Below are 19391 nucleotides of genomic sequence, written 5' to 3'. Positions count from 1 at the left end.
CTATCATAACATCTGAGCAGTGCCACAGACTGATCGACTCCATGCCACGCCGCATTGCTGCAGTAATACAGGCCAAAGGAGGCCCAACTAAATACTGAGTGCTGTACATGCTCATACTTTTCATGTTCATACTTTTTAGTTGGCCAACATTTCTATAAATCCTTTGTTTTTCTTGGTCTTCAGTAATATTCTAATTTTCTGATATGATGAATTTGAGATTTTCATTTGTTGTCATTTGTAATCATCAAAATTAAACGAAATAAACATTTAAAATATATGAGTTTGTATGTAATGTATGAATATAATATACAAGTTTCACTTTTTAAATGGAATTACTAAAATCAATCTACTTTTTCATGATATTCTAATTTTATGACCAGCACCTGTACACGCCCGAAGACCTCAGCAGACCTACCAGAGATCACAGATTCATTCCAGCTTTCCTGATCACTCAAGTACTGATCCAGACGGCAGTTTTCCTTGTTTTCATCAGACTCCTTCTTGCTGTCCGACTTCTCGAGTGGCTCCTTTTCCGTACTGGAGGTGCGAGACAGACGACCATCCAGCCTGCGCTTCGGAGAAGAGCGTGCTTCGTTTACCTGGAAACTGAGTCACAACATGGGCCTGTCAGTCACAACTTTGGCAGAGGTATTTTGTGGTGACTGCAACATGGTGAAAGAAAAACAACAACAAGACACTAATATAACAGCTGAATAAAGTTACAGTTTCAATGTAGCCAAAACAAAAAATAATCTTCTTGTGAATATTTTCTGTTTTTTGTGATCTGTATAATTGTTTTTCAAAGTATCCTCTGGTTTGGAACTGAACTATAAAAGCATGTGTAAAAATGTTCCACTTTTTATTGAGCAGCTAAAAAAACCTAAAAAGGAAAAACAAATGGATCAACAGGAAAAATTGTTTTTTTTTTAAACAATCTATTTTTGAAAAGAATGCTGGCTTTTTAATTTTAGTACTTGAACACAAGAAATTAACTCAAACTTTCATTAAATTCCAACATCAAGAAAAACAATGCAAATGAAGAGATTTTATAAAACACAGTGGCTCTGACCTGTCCTGTCTATGCTTGGTGGCCAGGGTGCGGTGCAGCTCCTCGATGATGCAGCTGGGCGGCAGCTGTTGGTGCAGCGTACCGAGGTGGGGGGATCCCGTGGGCGTGGACATCCTGGCTCTCAGCAGAGAGCCGTGAGTGTCTTTGGGAAGCGTGAAATTCCTGGGCAAAGTGGCTGGGGACTTCTTCACTGGCACTGGGGGAGCAGCTGAACAAGAAACAGATACTCTCAGCAACTAAAGGCATTCTCTCGTGGAATGCATATCGCCCGCCACCTTTCATGCCAGAGTTTTAGACTAAAACTGTCTTATGTTGAGAATGACTGAGTTATAGCTGTTTTGGTCAAAACTTGTAAATGTGTAAATTCATGATATACTGCACAACCTCATGATCTGTTAGCGCTTAAAGTACATCATGTGCCTGGAAGGATTCTCACTACCACAGCAAATTTTAGCTAAATACCTGTAAAATCATCTGAATTATAGCTCTTTGTGTTTGCTAACAATGCTTTGCTGTGGCCACCATCTTGAATAGGGTTGACTCCAAAAGTTAATCGGTTGTAGATGTACATACATTGCTTACTTTCTTCAAGTTTCATTAATGAGATATTTCACTGACACTTTAGAGAAATAAACACACACATACTGACAAGAACAAAAACAACGAGCGATAATAAGTGGGGCGATCACATAACTGAGATGTTTGTTGACGTAAACTCACCTTCGAGGCTGCCCAGTCTGGTGAGTAGTTTCACAGGAAGACTTGGAGGAGGGGGAGTGCTGGCTCGTCTCTGAGGCTTGGCTACCACCGCCTCCTGTTTCCCCTCGATGGCCTCCACCGTCCCCATCATCTGATCTTCACTGGGGTCACTCAGTGAGGTGTTGTCATCTTCCCCGTCCTCACTCTGACTGCGATCTCCCACCATCTTTGAATCTTCCACCAAATCTTGGACTGTAACGTAGCAAAAGGTTTAATTTGTTTCTGAAGTCTCTGTCTCCACCTAATGGACAATCAGAAACATGATGATGGAGACGATAAGGCTGAACCAGGAGACAAAAATTAACATTGATCAGAAACCCTTAATCAATTGTGTTTCGTTTTCAAAACAGGAAATGTACTCAAACTTAAATATATTGTGAAAAAAGATAAACAATAAAATGTTTGTACTTCTTATTTAAACTATTTCCAGAATAAAAAAGCTTAATAAGAGACATTTTACTACATTTTTTTAAATAACCAAACCTATTTGAAACATGATTCGAACACGGCAACCATATTCATATTTAGAGGAGCTTTTGGTGTGTCGCATTTCTGCATACAGACAACAAAACCTGGCAACGTAAAACCAGGTGAGGCGTCCCTCACGTCTACAGACCAATCAAAAGCATCCCAGATTCAGTTAGCAGTGGGCAAAACTGATAACCTTTGGAAAGTTCCTGTATCTGAATCAACTGTAGTAAAACTGTTCCCATAAAGGAGAGAACAAGAATAACAGCAAAAGACATTAAACTGTTAAACTAATCGTTTACGTTCAGACCTAGTATTGACATCTGTCATGGCTAATCCGACTGCATTTGGGTAGCACTAAATACAGGTGTGAACATTCTCAGTGTGCACTGAAAACCACTTTACTCAAACTTTGGGAAGTGGACCCATTTTATTTGTATATCTTTGTTAGTATGAACATAATCTGTCTTGAGCCAAGCTGTATGACCTCCTATTGAATCCTATTAAACCGGCATAACCCTACAGACACTAGAGTTACTAACTGAACATCTTTGTGTTAAAAAAAGGTCTGCTTCAGCTGCCAGCTGATTTGAAGTCACTAATTGTAACTCATTGTACGCTCCTTTATTTTTCCCAAAACGTGGCTATAAGGTAAATAAGCTAAAAGGTTGTGTACTAAATAACATAAATGTGAAGCAAATGGCTCTGAACTGCATTAATGTCAAAATAATAATGCAGTTCAAATATCTGAATGTATTATAATTTTTACCGAAACATCACCGAACCTCGTTGCTCACTGACAGCTCACTCTGTGATGTAGCTCTGTGTGTATCTGCAAGCACAGCAGGTCATTGATCACCAGTCGCAAAAATGTTTTGGGGTATACATTTATCTACCAGGTGTGAACGCTCTCAGTCAGAGCTGACACCTTCCTGTTGAATCACTCAGGATTGGTGCCACACCTGAACAGGGCACATGTGTCAATATGTCTTAGGTAAGTATTCCAGTGCTCTTGCCCCCAAAGCTTAATATTACAGCCTTTTGTTGCTCCTGTCCCAGTTTCTTTGACATGTATTGCTGACATAAAATTCAAGATTATCTTTTTTTTTTTTTTTTATCCAAAACAATTTCTTAGTTTAAACTGATATGTTTACTGTGTTCCTTTGTGAATTAAATATGGGATTATGACATTTAAAAATCATTGCATTCAAATTTTATTTACATTTTATACAACGTCTTACCTTTTTTGGAACTGTGATTGAACAAGCTGTACTCTTTTGTTCTTACATATAAATCCCCTCTGAACCTCACTAGCTCTTAAAAGAAATAGCTGATAGAATGGATTGTGTGTTCTCCAGCTTGTTGCTACCTGCATCTGTTTCAGGTGGACCAGGCAGTACATGATAATTTTATCAGGTTTTTTTAATAAATATGAGCTGCCTGGAAGTTGTAAGAAAAAAGAAAAAAGACAAGACTAAGTAAGAAGACACTAAGATGCTCTATGGTGCTGAGCAGAACAGTAGATTTCAGAGTGGAAACTCAGTCTTTTGGAATATTGTGAGCTCTGACGAGATATGTTAACTCTTAGTGTATAAGTTGAGGATGACTCTCAGCTAGTACCACACCAAATGTAGCTAAATAGCTGCAAAACTGACTCAGCTATATTCTTTTTTGTGTTGGATAATATCAGTAGTGGTAGCCATCTTAAATTGACCCCAAAAGTTAATCAGTTGTAGATGTACATCTAATAGGTACTTTCTAAGAATTTCAATAAAATCTGCCCACTGGTTCATGAGATATTTTGCTAACAGACAAACAAGGTTAACACCAACAGTTACTACCAAAGTTTTAAGCAAAAATATTGCACAGTGAAAGAATATGTGTTTGGGATAATGCTCAGGTTCGACCACAACAAATTTTAGCTCAATATCTGTAAAACTGGCTGAGTTGTAGAGCAGAGCTCTGTTCCCTAAGATCAGTAGCCTGTGGTGTCCACCTTGAATTGGTTTGAATTGGTCTGACTAAAAATGTTAATCAGTTGTAGATGTACATCCACTGGTTGATTTTTGGGACTTTCATTGAAATCCGTCCAGTGGTTCATGAGATATTGTGCTAACAAACAGACATAGTTAAATGTTATAGTTATTGCCAAAGTTTTAAAAACAGATCTCGTCTGATCAACTACTGCTCTGAGTATGTGTTAGGGATGACTCTCAGCTACTACTGGACCAAATCTGAGTGGAAGAGCTGTTAAACTGGCTGCATTTTTGTGTTTGCTAAGATTGCTTAGCCGTGGCGGCCATCTTGAATGGGCTTGACTCCAAAAGTTAATTGATTGTAGATGTACACCCAATGATTACTTTCTGAGTTTTATTAAAATCCATCCAAACGTTCACAAGATATTTTGCTAACACAACAGACAAACAAACAAATGCACACACATGGGAAAAACATCTTACCCTTTTGCCCATTTATTTTCGCCTAGATAATAAAAGGTAGGTTTTAACAGCTTTAGGTTCAACACTAAAGATGGTCAGGTTGGAGTGTAATGACAGGTGAGAAAGTAAATGTAACCATTCAAACTAAAATAAAAAATAAACAGAACTGTGCTTCATGAACTCTCTAACCACAAAGCTGGAGTCTACCTGTTGAGGCTTCTAAATCACTCCCCAGGTCCTCGTTGGTGCTGGCCAGGGGCGCCACAGGCTCCTCCTCTCTGTCCTCACTGTCAGACTGAGTGGGGGTATCTGGATCCTCACCGTTACCCCCACAGGCCAGATCCGAGCCTGCAAACAGCCCGCAGAGAGGAAACAAGTGAGTCTGCAGCAGCTGGGCATCATGTGGCCGAACAAGTGGACTGAAAAGAGCCCGGGGTCATTTGTGCTAATTTATGATTTTGCACCTGTTTCTGTCTCTCCGGGCCTCTGGCTGACGAGGTCATCTCTCTTCTGCAGTACAGCTGTCTTCTTCTCTGCCGCTAAACAACCCAGAAAAATCAACCCAAAGAATGCACAGGAAATTTAGAGTCACTGAACAGGACAATAATGTGCAATGAATGAGAGTATTTTGGCCGCTGCAGGCTCCTGTAGCCTCTTGCCTGCGTGACATCACATAAGGGGCACGTTACAGAGAGCCGAGCATTGAAATGTACTACAACTAGAGACAGGAGCAGAAACCGAAAGCTGGAGCTACCATGGAAAAACTGCCTCTTAGTGGTTGGTGGCAGTACAATTTTAAGTCCCACCCCTCCATGTAAACTAAGAACATTTTCCTGATGAAAAAATAAAAGTACACGTCAGATAATTTTTTTTGTCATTTTTTATTTTTGTTGAATTATGTATTTCTTATCTTTCTTCACCTGTATGTTTAAAATATGTATTTTTTTAATATGTTTAGTTTCAACTAGTTATTTGAGGCTTAAGAAAAGCGTCATGTTACACTGTGATTGATATTGTTACAGCTTATTAGCAAGTGCAGGCGGGACTTTTTTAAGGTTTGCTCTCAAAAAACTGACATTTCAGCTTCAACTTTCAACAACAGCAGGAAGTGGAGAGGCATCGAACATTTTTAATAATCTTACTGGAGCTGATCAAACAAAAAGTCTGTTGTAGACATCAGTAAACAAAAATATTTAACACAAAGCAATGTCCTCAAACAACTTTTTAATACGTTTTGTGGCACATAATTTACTGCAACAACATGAAAATGTGACAACTGAACAGTCAGAACAAAACATAGACAGGAGGGAACGTTAGTTTAGCACTTCAGCTAATTTGTCCACCTGAAAACATGTCGGCAGAAGTGAGGTGGGAGTTTCTTAAAACCTGTAGCTGGATGTGTGGAATAAGATAACTCCACACCTCCTCTGTGGTATCAGTGAATCAGATATTACAGATATATACTATAACAATAACAGTTTTACACTATATTGTATGTACTAACTATGAAATATAGTGGGATTTTTATGTGTGAAGCACTTATATTCTACAAAAAAAACAAACTCTTTACTCATGTGAATCACACAAGTTGAACCCTATTAAACACTATTTTATTTACACATCTATTTTATTTATGATGGAGGCAGGTTTTGAATTACCTTTATAAAGCATTAAATGTTCTGTTGAACTGAAACACCTTTTGCTGTATTTTTGTTCAAATGTGTTCACATTAATGAAATTGGGTATGCTACTATTCAGTTATTAAAATTGCATTAATCCATCATATATACAGGCACTTTTCAGGTGATAAAAACTGTGGTTACATCACAAAGCATGGGAATCAGAAAAAAATAAATAAATTAGTAAAAAAAAAGAAAAGAAAAGAAAAACACCCAAGTATCTAACTTTGGTTAAAAAAATTAATAAAAAAATAGATTCCATAGGGCCCTTAGACACTCACTCGCTGAAGGTTTTGGCTTCTCATTTTTCTTTTTCCTCCATTTCCACGGCTTGAAGATGCGTCCCAGGCTGGCCAGCTTGCTGTTGCGTCGGACAGGAGGTGTGCGGATGCCTGAGACCATGCACCCAGAGTGCAGCGCCCTCTGCTGGTCCATCACATCTACAACACAAAACATCTGCCTTAAAAAAGGCTCAGACTGGTCCTCAAACACGCTAAGGGCTTCACTATTTCTTTAAATCACTCCAACACAACTGGCTGAATACTCCAGACACACCGCAATCATGTGACGGATGCAAATGTGGGTCAGTGGTTGTAAAAGCTTTATTGATTCCAGCCTATTTTCTGTTGAGAGGACAGAAAATTGCACCATTTGTCAGTGACCTGCGTGGTTTCAGGGCATCCAGACCTAACCGGCTAACAATAAGATGCTTTTAAGATGTTTTGAAAGACACACAAAGAGTAAATAACATCAGCCTCTTTGAGGTCAGAGCAGATATCTGTACCTTCAGCTCCATTCATTTGACGATGTTGAGTCACAAACATCAAGAAAGCGTTACTAACCACCAAATTAACTGTAGTTTGTCTAAACTGTGCTGCATTTCTAATGCTAAAAATACATTTAAATATCCTAAACTAATAATGATAAACAGGGAATTAGCTAAGTGGTATATTTTACATATATCCAACTAGCAAATTAACTAATTTTAAAATATTTACTAATAGGCATAAAAAGTATGCCTATTGAGAAATGACTTATTTTTAATATTATATTTTTTAGCAACTGTTTTCCTGGAATTCCTATTATTTAACCTGCTATGTGTTACAGAGTTTGATGGCTTTAGAATTTTTTTTTGCAGAAAATTTTTTTAAATAAAGTATTTAATTTGATCTGATTTACACAGGATTTTATGACTTTGTTCACACAAGACATCAGAGAAGGTAAAATAAATTTTGATAACCTTTTGTAAGATCTGTGTCACAGCGTTGGTGTTCCTGGTCAAAAAACTGACTTGTCATTAAAAATGACAGTGCGGCATTAGGTGTATAAATTTGACTTCAGTAGATGGACACTCACACACACTCTCTCTCTAACACACACCTTACTCCCCTTTTCAGCTTCAGGCAACACCTGTGAGAATCTGTCCCAAGCAGATTCTTTTCCCCCACAGGAGCCACACCTGTTGATGTTCTCACAAACAACCACAACATGGTTTCAATCACACATAGAACTCTTGTCACAGCTTGGGTATACACAGGTTATTTTAAGCCTTGCCCACATTTCATTCTGTGACAGAACAACAGCTAACAATATACTGTTATTGAGGCTCTCAGACATATCTTAAATCACGACACTGTGATGAGGAGCAAGGCCAGAAACTTGACATGAAAGACGCTATAGAGAAAGGGTGTCAAACTCCAGGCCTTGAGGGCCGCTGTTCTGGGAGTTTTAGGTTTTTCTGCCTAACACACCTGATTCAAATGGTCTAATTACCTCCTCACCAAATCATCAAGTTCTCCAGGAGCATGGCAACAAGTCATCCATTTAAACCAAGTGTTTTAAAGCAAGAACACATCTAAAACATGACACCCCTGCTATAGAGGAAAAAATGGAATTAAAACTGAAAGACAACTGATGTGGAAACATCCATGTTCCCCCTGAGCATGTGTGGGTTTACTCCGAGTACATGGGTTTCCTCCCACAGACCAAAAACATGCATGTTAGGTTCTTTGGTAATTGTAACTAGGTGTGAGTGAGAGAGTGAAGGGTTGTTTGTCTTGTTTGTCTCTATGAGTCCCTGTCACACACTGTCCCCTGCCTCACACTGGCTGTTAGGGATAGGCACCGGCTGTCCCACAACACAGAAAGAAAAAGTGGGTAAAGAAAATAAATGGATGGATGGATGAATGGTTCATCTGTAAATTGATAGATACCGAAGTAAGTTCAACTCTGAACTTAGACCACACAATGCTCCAAAAAAAAAAACATAACCTGAACAAACAAATAAAACACAACATGCAGTATGCCTCAATTAGCAGATTAAAGGTCAAAGTTCATGACAAAGCAATTAGAAAATAACTGAATATATATGTTTTTTTGGGAAGGGTTGCAAGGACAAAATGTCTTCTCTCTAAAAAAGAACACGGCAGGGAGACTTAGTTTGGAAAGTTTTAACTGACTGAACCGCAAGACTTTTGGATCAATGTCCTTTGAACAGATGAGAACAAAGTAGATATGTTTACCCATAACGCACAGCTCAACATTGGGCAAAATCCAAACAGCATATCAGAATATACAATTCATATCAACTGTCAGCACGGTGGTGGAGGTGTAATGCTTTGAGGTTGTATTGCAGCTACAGGACCTGGACACCTTGCAGCCAAAGGATTCTAAAGTCAAATGTAAGTCCATCTGTCTGACAACTGAAGCTTGGACCAAACTGGGTCAGGATGCAACAGAATTATGATCTAAACACAGCAGCTAATCTACATCAGAATGGCTCAAAAATGATAGAATCAAGGTGGTGGTCAAACCAGTCAAAGTCCAGAACTTCAACCTGACTGAAATGCTGCAGTGGGACAATAAGTAGAAACCTCAATGAACTGAAACAATGTTGGAAAACAGAGTGGGCCGAAATTCCTCCACTACCAGTTACACTGTTAAAGGCAGATCTACAAGCTAAATAATTATTGTCTTAGTTTTCAAACATACTGCTTCTCTATTTCAGCTTAGGTTTTATTAAATAAACACTGACCAGTATGGGTCTTTTACGGCCAATGCTGCCTTCTTCTTTTTCTTTCGGCTGTTCCCTTTTCTGGGGTCTCCACAGCGAGTCGTCCTCCTTCAGCTAACTCTGTCCTCACTCCAACTACCTCCATGTCCTTTCTAACTGCATCCATATATCTCCTCTTTGTCTTTTTCCTGGCAGCTGTGTCTCTAACATCCTTCTACCAATATACCCACTGTCCCTCCTCTGCACTTGTCCAAAGCAGCTCAGTCTGGCCTCTCTATCTCCCAATCCTTCAACTTGTGCTGTACCTCTGATGACCTCATTCCTAATCCTATCCACCCTTGTCCCTCCTTGGGAGGGACAAGGGTTTTTTTGAGCCATGGAGTGCTTTCTTTCAATTCAATTGAGAAAGCAATTGAATTGAGAAAAGCTCCTCGGATAAGAAGCGAAACGTCTTCAACTACATAATAGAAGTCCAGTTGTTTTTGGTTTTTAACCTTTTTTGAATGTTTATTTCTTTTACGTCAGCAAAATAGTTGCACATTATCATCATCTACCTGATTATGAACACAAGTTTGGATCTCTTGCCACAGGCTGTAAAAATCAGCGGCTTCCTGTCTTAGCTGGCGCCCTGACATGTTGAAGTGGATCTAAACCTGCCGAAGAAGCTGTAGAAGAGGCATCGCAGTGACAGACAGACAGAAAGCAGGGAGGCTGACAGAGCCAACTTCTGTTCTGCTCCACAGAGTGGAGAGAGAAAGAGGGAAAAATCTAAAAGAGAGAGAACGGTTCTGTGGGGAAAGGACAGAAAACAGACACTCCTACACAGTCTGGCTCTGACAGCGAGCTGACAGCTCAGTCTGTAAGTCTCTGCCCCGTGGGAAGCCAAGGAACGGCTCCACAATGTGTCGGACATGTCTTAATCCACAACATCTGGGCGTTTATCTCGTCAGGGATGAATCAGACACATTTACACACTCACCCAAGTCAGGCTGCAGGAAAGAAACAGATAATTATTATCACCCGCCGTCGGAATGACCAAGGAGGATGATAAAGTTTTTTTTTAGGTGTGCCTGTCTGTTACCAAAAAAATCCTGTGAACCAGTGGACGAATTTTTATGAAACTGTCAGAAAGTAATCTCTGGATAAACATCTACAACTGATTGACTTGGAGTCAACACGATTCAAGATGGCTGCCACAGTCAATGAACCATAATTCAGGCAATTTTAGATTTTAGGTTTGAAAGGGACTGGGGATGGTAAATGTGCAACACATTTGCAATAAGAAAAAAATAATAATTTAAAAAAATAAATAAACAGAAGAAATTGAGATGTTTTCCAAATGATTCACAGTAATGCAGTCAATAGTAACTTTATTTGTCCAGTAATGTTGAGCAAAAAAGTCTGCAACAACCCACCATCAACATCTTCACTGAGGCTACAACTGAACGCAAATCAAAACCCAGAATCTAATATACTTATTAGTATTTTCGTAACACTAGGAAATATATTATCTTTACCTGCTTTAGGAAATGCAATCCAGGCTGCAAACAAGCAGCCAATCAGGGGTCCAGGAGCATGCAGCGTGTTGGCGTCTCACCCACAGCTGCTTGATCAATAAAAATGTGAGAAGCAGGTCAGGTGCATGCCTGGGATATCCGCTGGGAAGGGACGGGGGGCAGGTCAAGCCCTGGTAACTGTGCATGCCCAGGGTCAGGCTGCAGTTACTATGGTAACCAGGTCGGATGCTGCAGAAAGGACCCTGGGAGGCACAGAAACCAGCACGGCATGAGGAATATGGAGCTGCTGGGTGGATGGGAAGGCTGTTGCCACACAAAGAGACAGAGAGCTGCAGCCAATCATGTCCCAGCGTGGAAAAGATGCATAGTGTAAGTCAGGGGGAAGCTCGTTTTTTTTTTTTTTTTTTTTTTTTTTTTTTTTTTAATTTGCAGGAAGCACTGAAATATTCAAGTGGTTAAAAAAATTGTCAGGGTTTTTTTTTTCTGCAGAGAAAGGAAAATCCTTTCTGAGCACAAATGAACTCCTAAAGTCTTTTTTCTCTATAATGCAGTGTTGCCTCAAGCAAATGCCTGAGACGGCTGTGAAATCCAAACCTTAAAAGCTATAGCATCTGTCAGCATCCTCACCAATACCAGGATTTCTACCACAATACAAGTATGTTCCAGGCATATTATGTAAATACAAATAAACTTTAGACTGTGATTAAAGAACAACACTCACACCCGGGTTAAGGACAACTCAACAGGAGTATTTTGTCAAGAACTTTATACACACGAACCAAAAACACATTAAATCCACAGCGGTGTTCTGAACCAGTCCCATAAAACCACACTAGCACCAGAGTGAAGAAAAAGCCAAAGTTTTGAAGTAAGACTTACTTATAGGCTCATATGTCCTCCGACGAGCTCGTGGTGATGTCACAGCTTTGGTGTTTTTTTTTTTTTTTTTTTTTTTTTGTTTGTTTTTTTGGTTTGTTTGTTAAGAATCTCGCAGATAAAAAAGAAACCGCTCCGTGTTTAGCTACCTCCGCTTACTGACCGAAGAGGCGGCCGGAGCTGTCGCGAAAACGAGAGCAGGCAGCGCGGGCGGCCGGTGTTTTACCTCCGCTACTAGCTAACAGTGTTGTTGTAGCGTCGTGCAGACCCCGCCCCTCCAACCGGGAGGAGCGGGGCGACAAATCAGGCAGGTACTCAGCCTCAACATGGCAGAGCAGAACTGACAGCAGCTGTTTACAACCAGACCAGATTATTAATGCCTCTGTGCGATGGATTCATAAATACATTTATATTATAATTACCATATTATAAAAAGAAAACAGAACTTACACGATTTGGCATATTAACCATATCTTAGTTAAATTGATTAATTATTATCACCTATAATGTGCCTATTTTATCTGGTTAGTTTTATTGTATTGTAAAATCATAACCCAAGCCTTGGTTTTCAATTTAATTTTTATCAAAATTCATTTACTATTTTTTTTCTTTACCTCAGTGTTAATTACTTTCATATTGCAACATGACTGTAAACAAAATTCCCAGCATGCCTTGCACTGTATGGTTTTGTTTTCATGGTTTCATTTGTTCGTTTTTTGTTGATGTTTTGTTTCATTTGTTCAAGAAAATAATGCATGCATAAGATTTTAGAATATATATATATATATACACTCCTGATCAAAATCTTAAGACCAGTCAAAAAATTGCAAGAATTTGCATTTTGCCCTATTGGATCTTAAGAAGGTTCTAAGTAGAGCTTCACAATGTTAAAGGAAAAAATCAGTGCAAGAGACAAGAACTTTTGAGCAGGGAATTTTCTGCAAACTGCATTTACACTCAAACATGATTTTTTTCAGCTGATCAGAGTAAGACAGGTCCTGAAGAGCCAGCTGAATGGTCAGAACAAAGTCTAAACCATTAACACATAAGCGGTGCCAGTGCCAGATACCCTGCTGGTATAATAACCTGGCCAAAAGGAGGAGATAGAAACCAGTGATGACAAGACACTGAAGCTCCTCACAATGCATGGAGGGTTTCCCTGAAGTCCAGCACCCTGAGACTGTACAGTTAGATAAAGGAGGGAGGCAGAGGGCTAGTGAGCATCAGATCCACTATACAGGATGAAACAACCTGGAGTACCTCAAAAAGAAAGCCCACAGTGATGATCTGCTAAGTGAATGTCTCAGGCAGCAGAAACCCAATGTGGAAGAGGAGAAAGAGGAACCAACATGGAAAGATAAGCCCCCTGCAATAGCAGATTGAGGAAGTGGCTGATATCAACAAATCCTACTGGTGACTAGAAAGGGCTGGACTGAAGGACAGCACAGAGGCACTAATCATGGCAGCACAAGAACAGGCCCTCAGCACAAGAGCAATAGAGGCCGGGGTCTATGATACCAGACAGGACCCAAGATGCAGGCTGTGTAAAGATGCCCCTGAGACAGTCCAGCACATAATAGCAGGATGTAAGATGCAAGCAAGCAAAGCATACATGAAACATAATAACCAAGTGGCTGGAATGGTGAACAGAAACATCTGTACCGACTATGGACTGGAAGTCCCACAGTCAAAGTGGGAGACTCCACCTAGGGTGGTGGAGAATGGCAGGGCTAAGATACTGTGGGACTTCCAGATCCAGACTGACAAACAGGGGATGGTAAATCAGCCAGACATTGTGGTGATAGATAAGACACAGAAGAAAGCAGTGGTGATATATGTAGCAGTTCCAAGCAACTGTAATATCAAAGAGAAGGAGAATGAGAAGCTTGAGAAATACCAAGGGTTGAAAGAGGAAATAGAGAAGTTGTGGAGAGTCAAGGCCTCAGTGGTCCCAGTGATCATTGGAGGACTCTGTGCTGTGACCCCCAAACTGGAGGATAAGGCTCCAACAGATCCCAGGAACAACCTCAGAGATCTCTGTCCAGAAGAGTGCAGTCCTATGAACAGCTAAGATATTGAAGAGAACCCTCAAGCTCCCAGGCCTCTGGTAGAGGACCTGAGCTTGCAGTGAAAGTGAAACCGCCCATGTGGAACAAATAGGGTGAGATGGAAGTTTTTTTGTTTGTTTTAAAAAAAAAATTTAATGTCAAGTTGTGGTATTTCATACAATGATGTGGTGTTACACATCATTGTATGAAAAGTGCTTTTTAAATAAAGATTTGATTTGTCATAGCAGGGAGACATGGTTGACACTAATGTTCGTTTAACTGAAGACCTAACGTTCCTTGAAGGACTGCATGTCACCCACCACCTTTCAGCCTTGGACTAAGATCATCTTATGTTGAGAAATGACAGAGCTGTGGTTGTTTTGCTCAAACCTTGAGAATCTCATGGGATATTGTGAAATGTCACACTCGGAGTATGTGTTGATGATGGCTCACAGTTACAACTACATCAAATTTTAGTTTAATATCTGTCAAACTGACTGAGTTATAGCCATTTTTGTCTTTTCTAAAAATCAGTTGCCTGTGACAGCTATCTTGAATTGTAATGGCTCCTAAACCTAGTCACTTATAGATGAAGATCCAGTGGTTATTATTTATTACAACTTCAATGATTTTTTAAAACCAAGTTTGAATTTGAGTGGATTTTCCTTAATCCACCCAGGGTCAAAACTATACATACATGCTCAAATACATGTTCATCACACAGGATTTCACTGGTGAGCTTTATCATTAATTATTCAGTCAACATCACCTTGTGTGCAAACAAAGTCCCTGTAGTTTCAGATCGATCATTTAGAGGAGCACAGCCAAGTCCTCGTTATATCAGAGGATAAAAGTCAGTAGCTGGATTTCTCCTCAGGGATACAAGCTGTAAGCAAGGAACATAAACACTGATGTAGGATACTCAGCAAACCCAGACCTCATTCATTATTCACAAGGCCACGTTTATTATGACCAAAGATGAAGGGCAAGCTTTGGTTTTATAACAAATTGGAATCACTTAACATAAAAACTGACAAATGACCTCAGGCATGACAGCTTGGAGATGAAGGAGTCTCATGTACTGCAGCTCTCCCATACTATAAGCAAATATGAAATATTTAACTACCACAGGTGTGGATGACAGAGACAAACCCAGATCGCAGACTCATATTTAAAGAAAAAGTAATTTATTAAACTAAGGATAAACAAAACAAAAGCTGACAGGGCAGCAAACAAATAGAAACATAAACTAAATCAAAACTAAGATGAAGATGAACATAACAGGAGCGGGAGCAGAAACGGAACCAGGAACAGGACGGAAACATGCAACAGATAACAGGTAACTACAAGCAACAAACAACAATGGACCAGCAGAGTATTAACAGAAGTGACTGGGGTTTAAACACTGAGGATGATGAGGTAAGTGGAGACAGGTGACATGATTACAAAACTTGGAGGTGTAGGTGGGCGTGGCAGGGAGCCAGAGTTAGATAGACTGAGGAGGGAGGAGAAAGTGAAAACACGAAACGAGACAGAAACTAAACATAAACCAGCAAACTAAATAAGAATAAAACAAAACCAAAACACAGGAAAAAACCCAAATCCCCACATTAACAAAGGCAGAGCTTCAATTGTCTGCATTAATAAAAGTGTTCTGTTAGTTTTCATGTTAACTAAAGAGGCCCTTTTGTTATAGCGAGCAAAACTAAGAAGTGTAATTGCAATTTGAAACGTTAGTGACATCAGTGGCATTCCACTTTTTATAGTTCTTTAACTTTGTGTAGAACATGGTACTTTAAAAATGAAATATCATCTGAAGGGAATTCTAAACCAGTGTTTTATTTTGCCCAGAGGAAAGATGGTTGCCTTCTAATCAGAACATCTGGAGTTTGATGGCCCATTGACCCGCTGCCCCCACTCCTCATATTCTTATTGGAGTATAAGATAAAAAGTGCTGTATATACTGATTACAAACATACACAGTATCAGTCACAGGTTTACATATACTCATCAATGGCCAATAAATATGGGGCTTTGATTGGAACAGTTCTTTGTCCAGGATGGAATGGTTCTACAACATACAACTTCAATGGTTTTTAAAAACAAGTTTGTGGATTATAGAAAATCATCACAGGGTTGAAATTATACATACAGATTCAAATATATGCAGATACCCTACTAATATTTGATTAAACGTCCCTTAGCAAGTTGCACCTCAACTTCAGGCTTTTTGACTCCATCGACAAGGTTTAAATTATTAGGTTTCCTGGAATGAACTTGGCTGGCTTTTAAACACAGTGCTTATATTTTCAATCAGGTTAAGGTTGTGGTTTTGGAAGGCCATTACAACCTGATTTATCCAATCGAAAACCAGTTCTGATGTGTGTTTGGGATCGTTAGAAAACCCAACTGTGTCCAAGTTTCTCTCCTGTTTTTCTCCTGTACCCCCTTTGTCCTGCTCAGGGTTGTGAGGGGGTTAAAAAGCGTATCTCAACAGTGAACGGATAAAAGGTGGGACTGATGACACACCACAAATGTTAATGAGTTTTTCAAGTGTGTATGAGTGTGTGAAAGGTGTTTGTTAGGAGTTGCACAGTCACAGGGGAGATGACGAAAAGTGGAGAAACATGTTCTTCATCAGCAATAAAGGTGCTCATATCTGCAGTTATGGATTGTCCATTTATGAATCAAACTGGTTCAAAGCTGTTTAGGACTAACTGCAAACCTCACAGCACAAACTGCTGTGAGATTCTGTGTGATGGCAGTGTCTGGCTGCAGAAATTAGCTGCAAATTAAAAGGATTGGACAAAAGGAAATCACAAACTTACATGGTATTGAAAAATGAAATAATAAAAATAGAATAAATTCATTTACATTTTTACAAAACAGCTTAACGACATGGTGAAAAGCAAAATAATCTATAAATAAAAATGTAAAAAAGTATATATATATATTATACAAAGGCAAAAGAAAGTTAAGACATAATGGAAATAAAAAACAAGTAAGATTTTTATATTTACTTTAAACAGTGTGAATGCAAGATATTTCATGTCTTAGTTTCATTTCATTTATTAATGTAAATCAATTTCTGCAATTCACATTTAGAATACATAAAAACAATTTTTACTGCTTTGCAATGTTTTTCTATCATAAACCACCTAACGGTTTTAGTATGGTAGATACCAAAGTACCAAAATGTTTCAGGTCTTATTTTGTCATATGATTTGCGTCAGTACAGGGTCGTCAATGCAGATTCTTGTTTAAATTCCTCCAAACATGCTCTACTAGTGAGGAATGATTCATAATGCCTTGTAAGACTTGGAGCTACTACTAAGGAAAAAGCAGCCCTTGTTTTTAGTCCTATTTTTGATATTTAACACTACAACTAGCTCTGTTCTGTTTTATTGCTGTCTGATTTAAACACAAATTGTAACCTTCTGAAGCCTGTTGCTGCTCCCCTCCTGTCCTGGTTATGTTTAATAATAATTCATCAGGTGGGTCCAGCCACTGCCTGATCAGCCTTGGAGCTGATGGTGTCACGGTGACAGATGAAGAGACTGTAGAAGTGAAGAAGACACCACCTCCCCTCCCCTCCATAGTATGTGTGAGCTGCAGACATAATAAAGTCTGGGATTTCTCTGAAGGGAAGCATTTCAGTGTTGGCAGGAAGCCAGGATTCTCAAGTTGGACTTGATGTTGCCTGGGCTTATTAGGAGGATTGTACTGATTAATCCCAGAGGCCAATGAGGTGTATTTAGGCTGCCCAAACAGTGTAAGAATTAAAACATTGAGCAAATTAAGTATTTTTCTGGTAATTAACAGTGACTTGATTGCAGAGGTCCTACAACATAGACAATAATTGTGTGAATAGTGTCTTCCATACGTTTTTTTTTTAAATCAAACTCGCATAGTTTGTGCTATTCTGTTTGTTTGTATGTCAAAACATTCAGCTCAGTCAGGAGTAGTATGCTATGACTCTTAGTATTGGTAACCTTTTATGCTTTTCAATACATTTCACTTTATTTACAAACAAATTATCCACATACATACACTGAGATCTCTTCAACTGCTTCAAAACATTCTTATGATTCAGCTTGCTAGCTTTATTTTTGCCTTCCTATGCTCCATTTAGCTTTTAGCTACTGTTTTGCTCATTTTAGCTTTTAGTTACAGTTTTGCTACTTTTAGCTTTAAGCTATGGTTTTCTAATTTTAGCTTTTATCTTTGGTTTTGCTGTTTTCCGCTTTCAGGTACAGTTTCGCTAGTTTTTGCTTTTAGATACTCTTTTGCTACTGTTAGCATGCTTGTTTTAACTTTTATACATCAATTTTTTTTCAGCAAATTTCAGCACTTAATTGGCTCTCACACTACATTTTTGTAGAAAATACAAATTATTTTTAGTTCACTGTCAACTCAGAAGGAACTGAGGAGGACAAATATAAATGTACTACTGATGTGGGATGAGAATCAGGTGAGAACTGTAGCTAACCACTGTCTGTATCTGCTGTAGTTAGGCTTTGATAATACTGAAGCACAACAAATCTCCATGTTGTATTCAGTGATGCAAAAAAATCTGGGACACAAACAGATCTAGACACAGTGAGTCTCTTTCTTCTTGAATAAAACATAATATAAATAGTAATAATAATAGAAAAAGTCCACAATATTTTTTTCTCTTCCTGAAATAATAAGATCAGATAATGTGAGCTCATTTTGTTAAGGATGGTACAGCCCTCATCATGATAAACGACCATCATCCTTCTGTTTCTGCTGAGGGAGATATAAATAAGTATGTCAAATCCCAAGGCAGTTCATGGAAAAACTGATGAGATACTTGTCAGAACTTCCTCACTCACTCATTTTCTGTAACGGATTGATCCTGTTTAGAGTCATGAGGGGCTGGTGCCTATCCAAGCAGTCAACAAGCAAAAGGAAGAGTATGCTCACACACTTATACCCAAAGTCAATTCAGAAACACCATCATGTGTGTTTTCAAACTGCAGGGGGTAACCAGAGTACCTGAATAAAGCCTAAACAGTCATGAGGAGAACATTTAAACTCCACAGAATAGACTCATCTGAAATTTTAACTAGTGACCAGCTCACTATGACACTATAGTGCTAACCGCCACACCACTGTGTTGCCTCCTGATGAAATTAAAAAGTGCTGTAGAGTAGAAGGATAAGATTCCCTGCTACTTTGTAAGTTTGCTCACTTTCATAGAAATGAACAATTTCTAGTTTTGTTTGCAGTTTTATTTAATAGAGAGAGAGAATACAGAATCAACTAAAAATCCAGAAAAAAAACACATTGCATAAAAGTTTTAAATTGGTTTGCATATCATTGAGGTAGGTAGGTAGGTACATTTATTTATGTAGCACTTTTCAGCACGAGGCGACTCAAAGTGCTTTACAACACAAGAACAAAATTACAGACAAAGTTACAGAAACAAAATTACAGACAGGTACAAGATACAATGATAACTAATTGTCTAAATAAGCTAAGCTAAACTAAACAGATCTAA

At 38.9% G+C, this 19391-nt stretch overlaps 1 protein-coding gene across 5 annotated transcripts in view; it reads right to left on the bottom strand.

Annotated features, from left to right (window-relative positions):
* phactr3b (phosphatase and actin regulator 3b) overlaps positions 1-19391 on the bottom strand; it is a 79291-nt gene that overhangs the window by 33949 nt on the left and 25951 nt on the right. For 2 of the 5 annotated variants that reach the window (XR_005233121.1, XM_037975510.1), the window contains exons 2-7: positions 6695-6853; positions 5199-5273; positions 4942-5082; positions 1790-2020; positions 1070-1277; positions 416-606 (exon numbers count right to left, since the gene is read on the bottom strand). Coding sequence is in view for 4 of the 5 variants with exons in the window: in XM_037975510.1 (XP_037831438.1) it covers positions 416-606; positions 1070-1277; positions 1790-2020; positions 4942-5082; positions 5199-5273; positions 6695-6853 (1005 nt within the window). In the remaining variant the exon portion in view is untranslated. Of the gene's footprint in view, positions 1-415; positions 607-1069; positions 1278-1789; positions 2021-4941; positions 5083-5198; positions 5274-6694; positions 6854-10943; positions 11333-11822; positions 12057-19391 lie in introns of those variants that run through there. The other 3 variants (XM_025010972.2, XM_017437698.3, XM_037975511.1) reach the window with 3 other exon arrangements.

This window comes from Kryptolebias marmoratus, linkage group LG4 (assembly GCF_001649575.2).
Source record: "Kryptolebias marmoratus isolate JLee-2015 linkage group LG4, ASM164957v2, whole genome shotgun sequence".
NCBI classification, from domain to species: Eukaryota; Metazoa; Chordata; class Actinopteri; order Cyprinodontiformes; family Rivulidae; genus Kryptolebias; species Kryptolebias marmoratus.
This window is presented reverse-complemented; position numbering and strand designations above follow the sequence as displayed.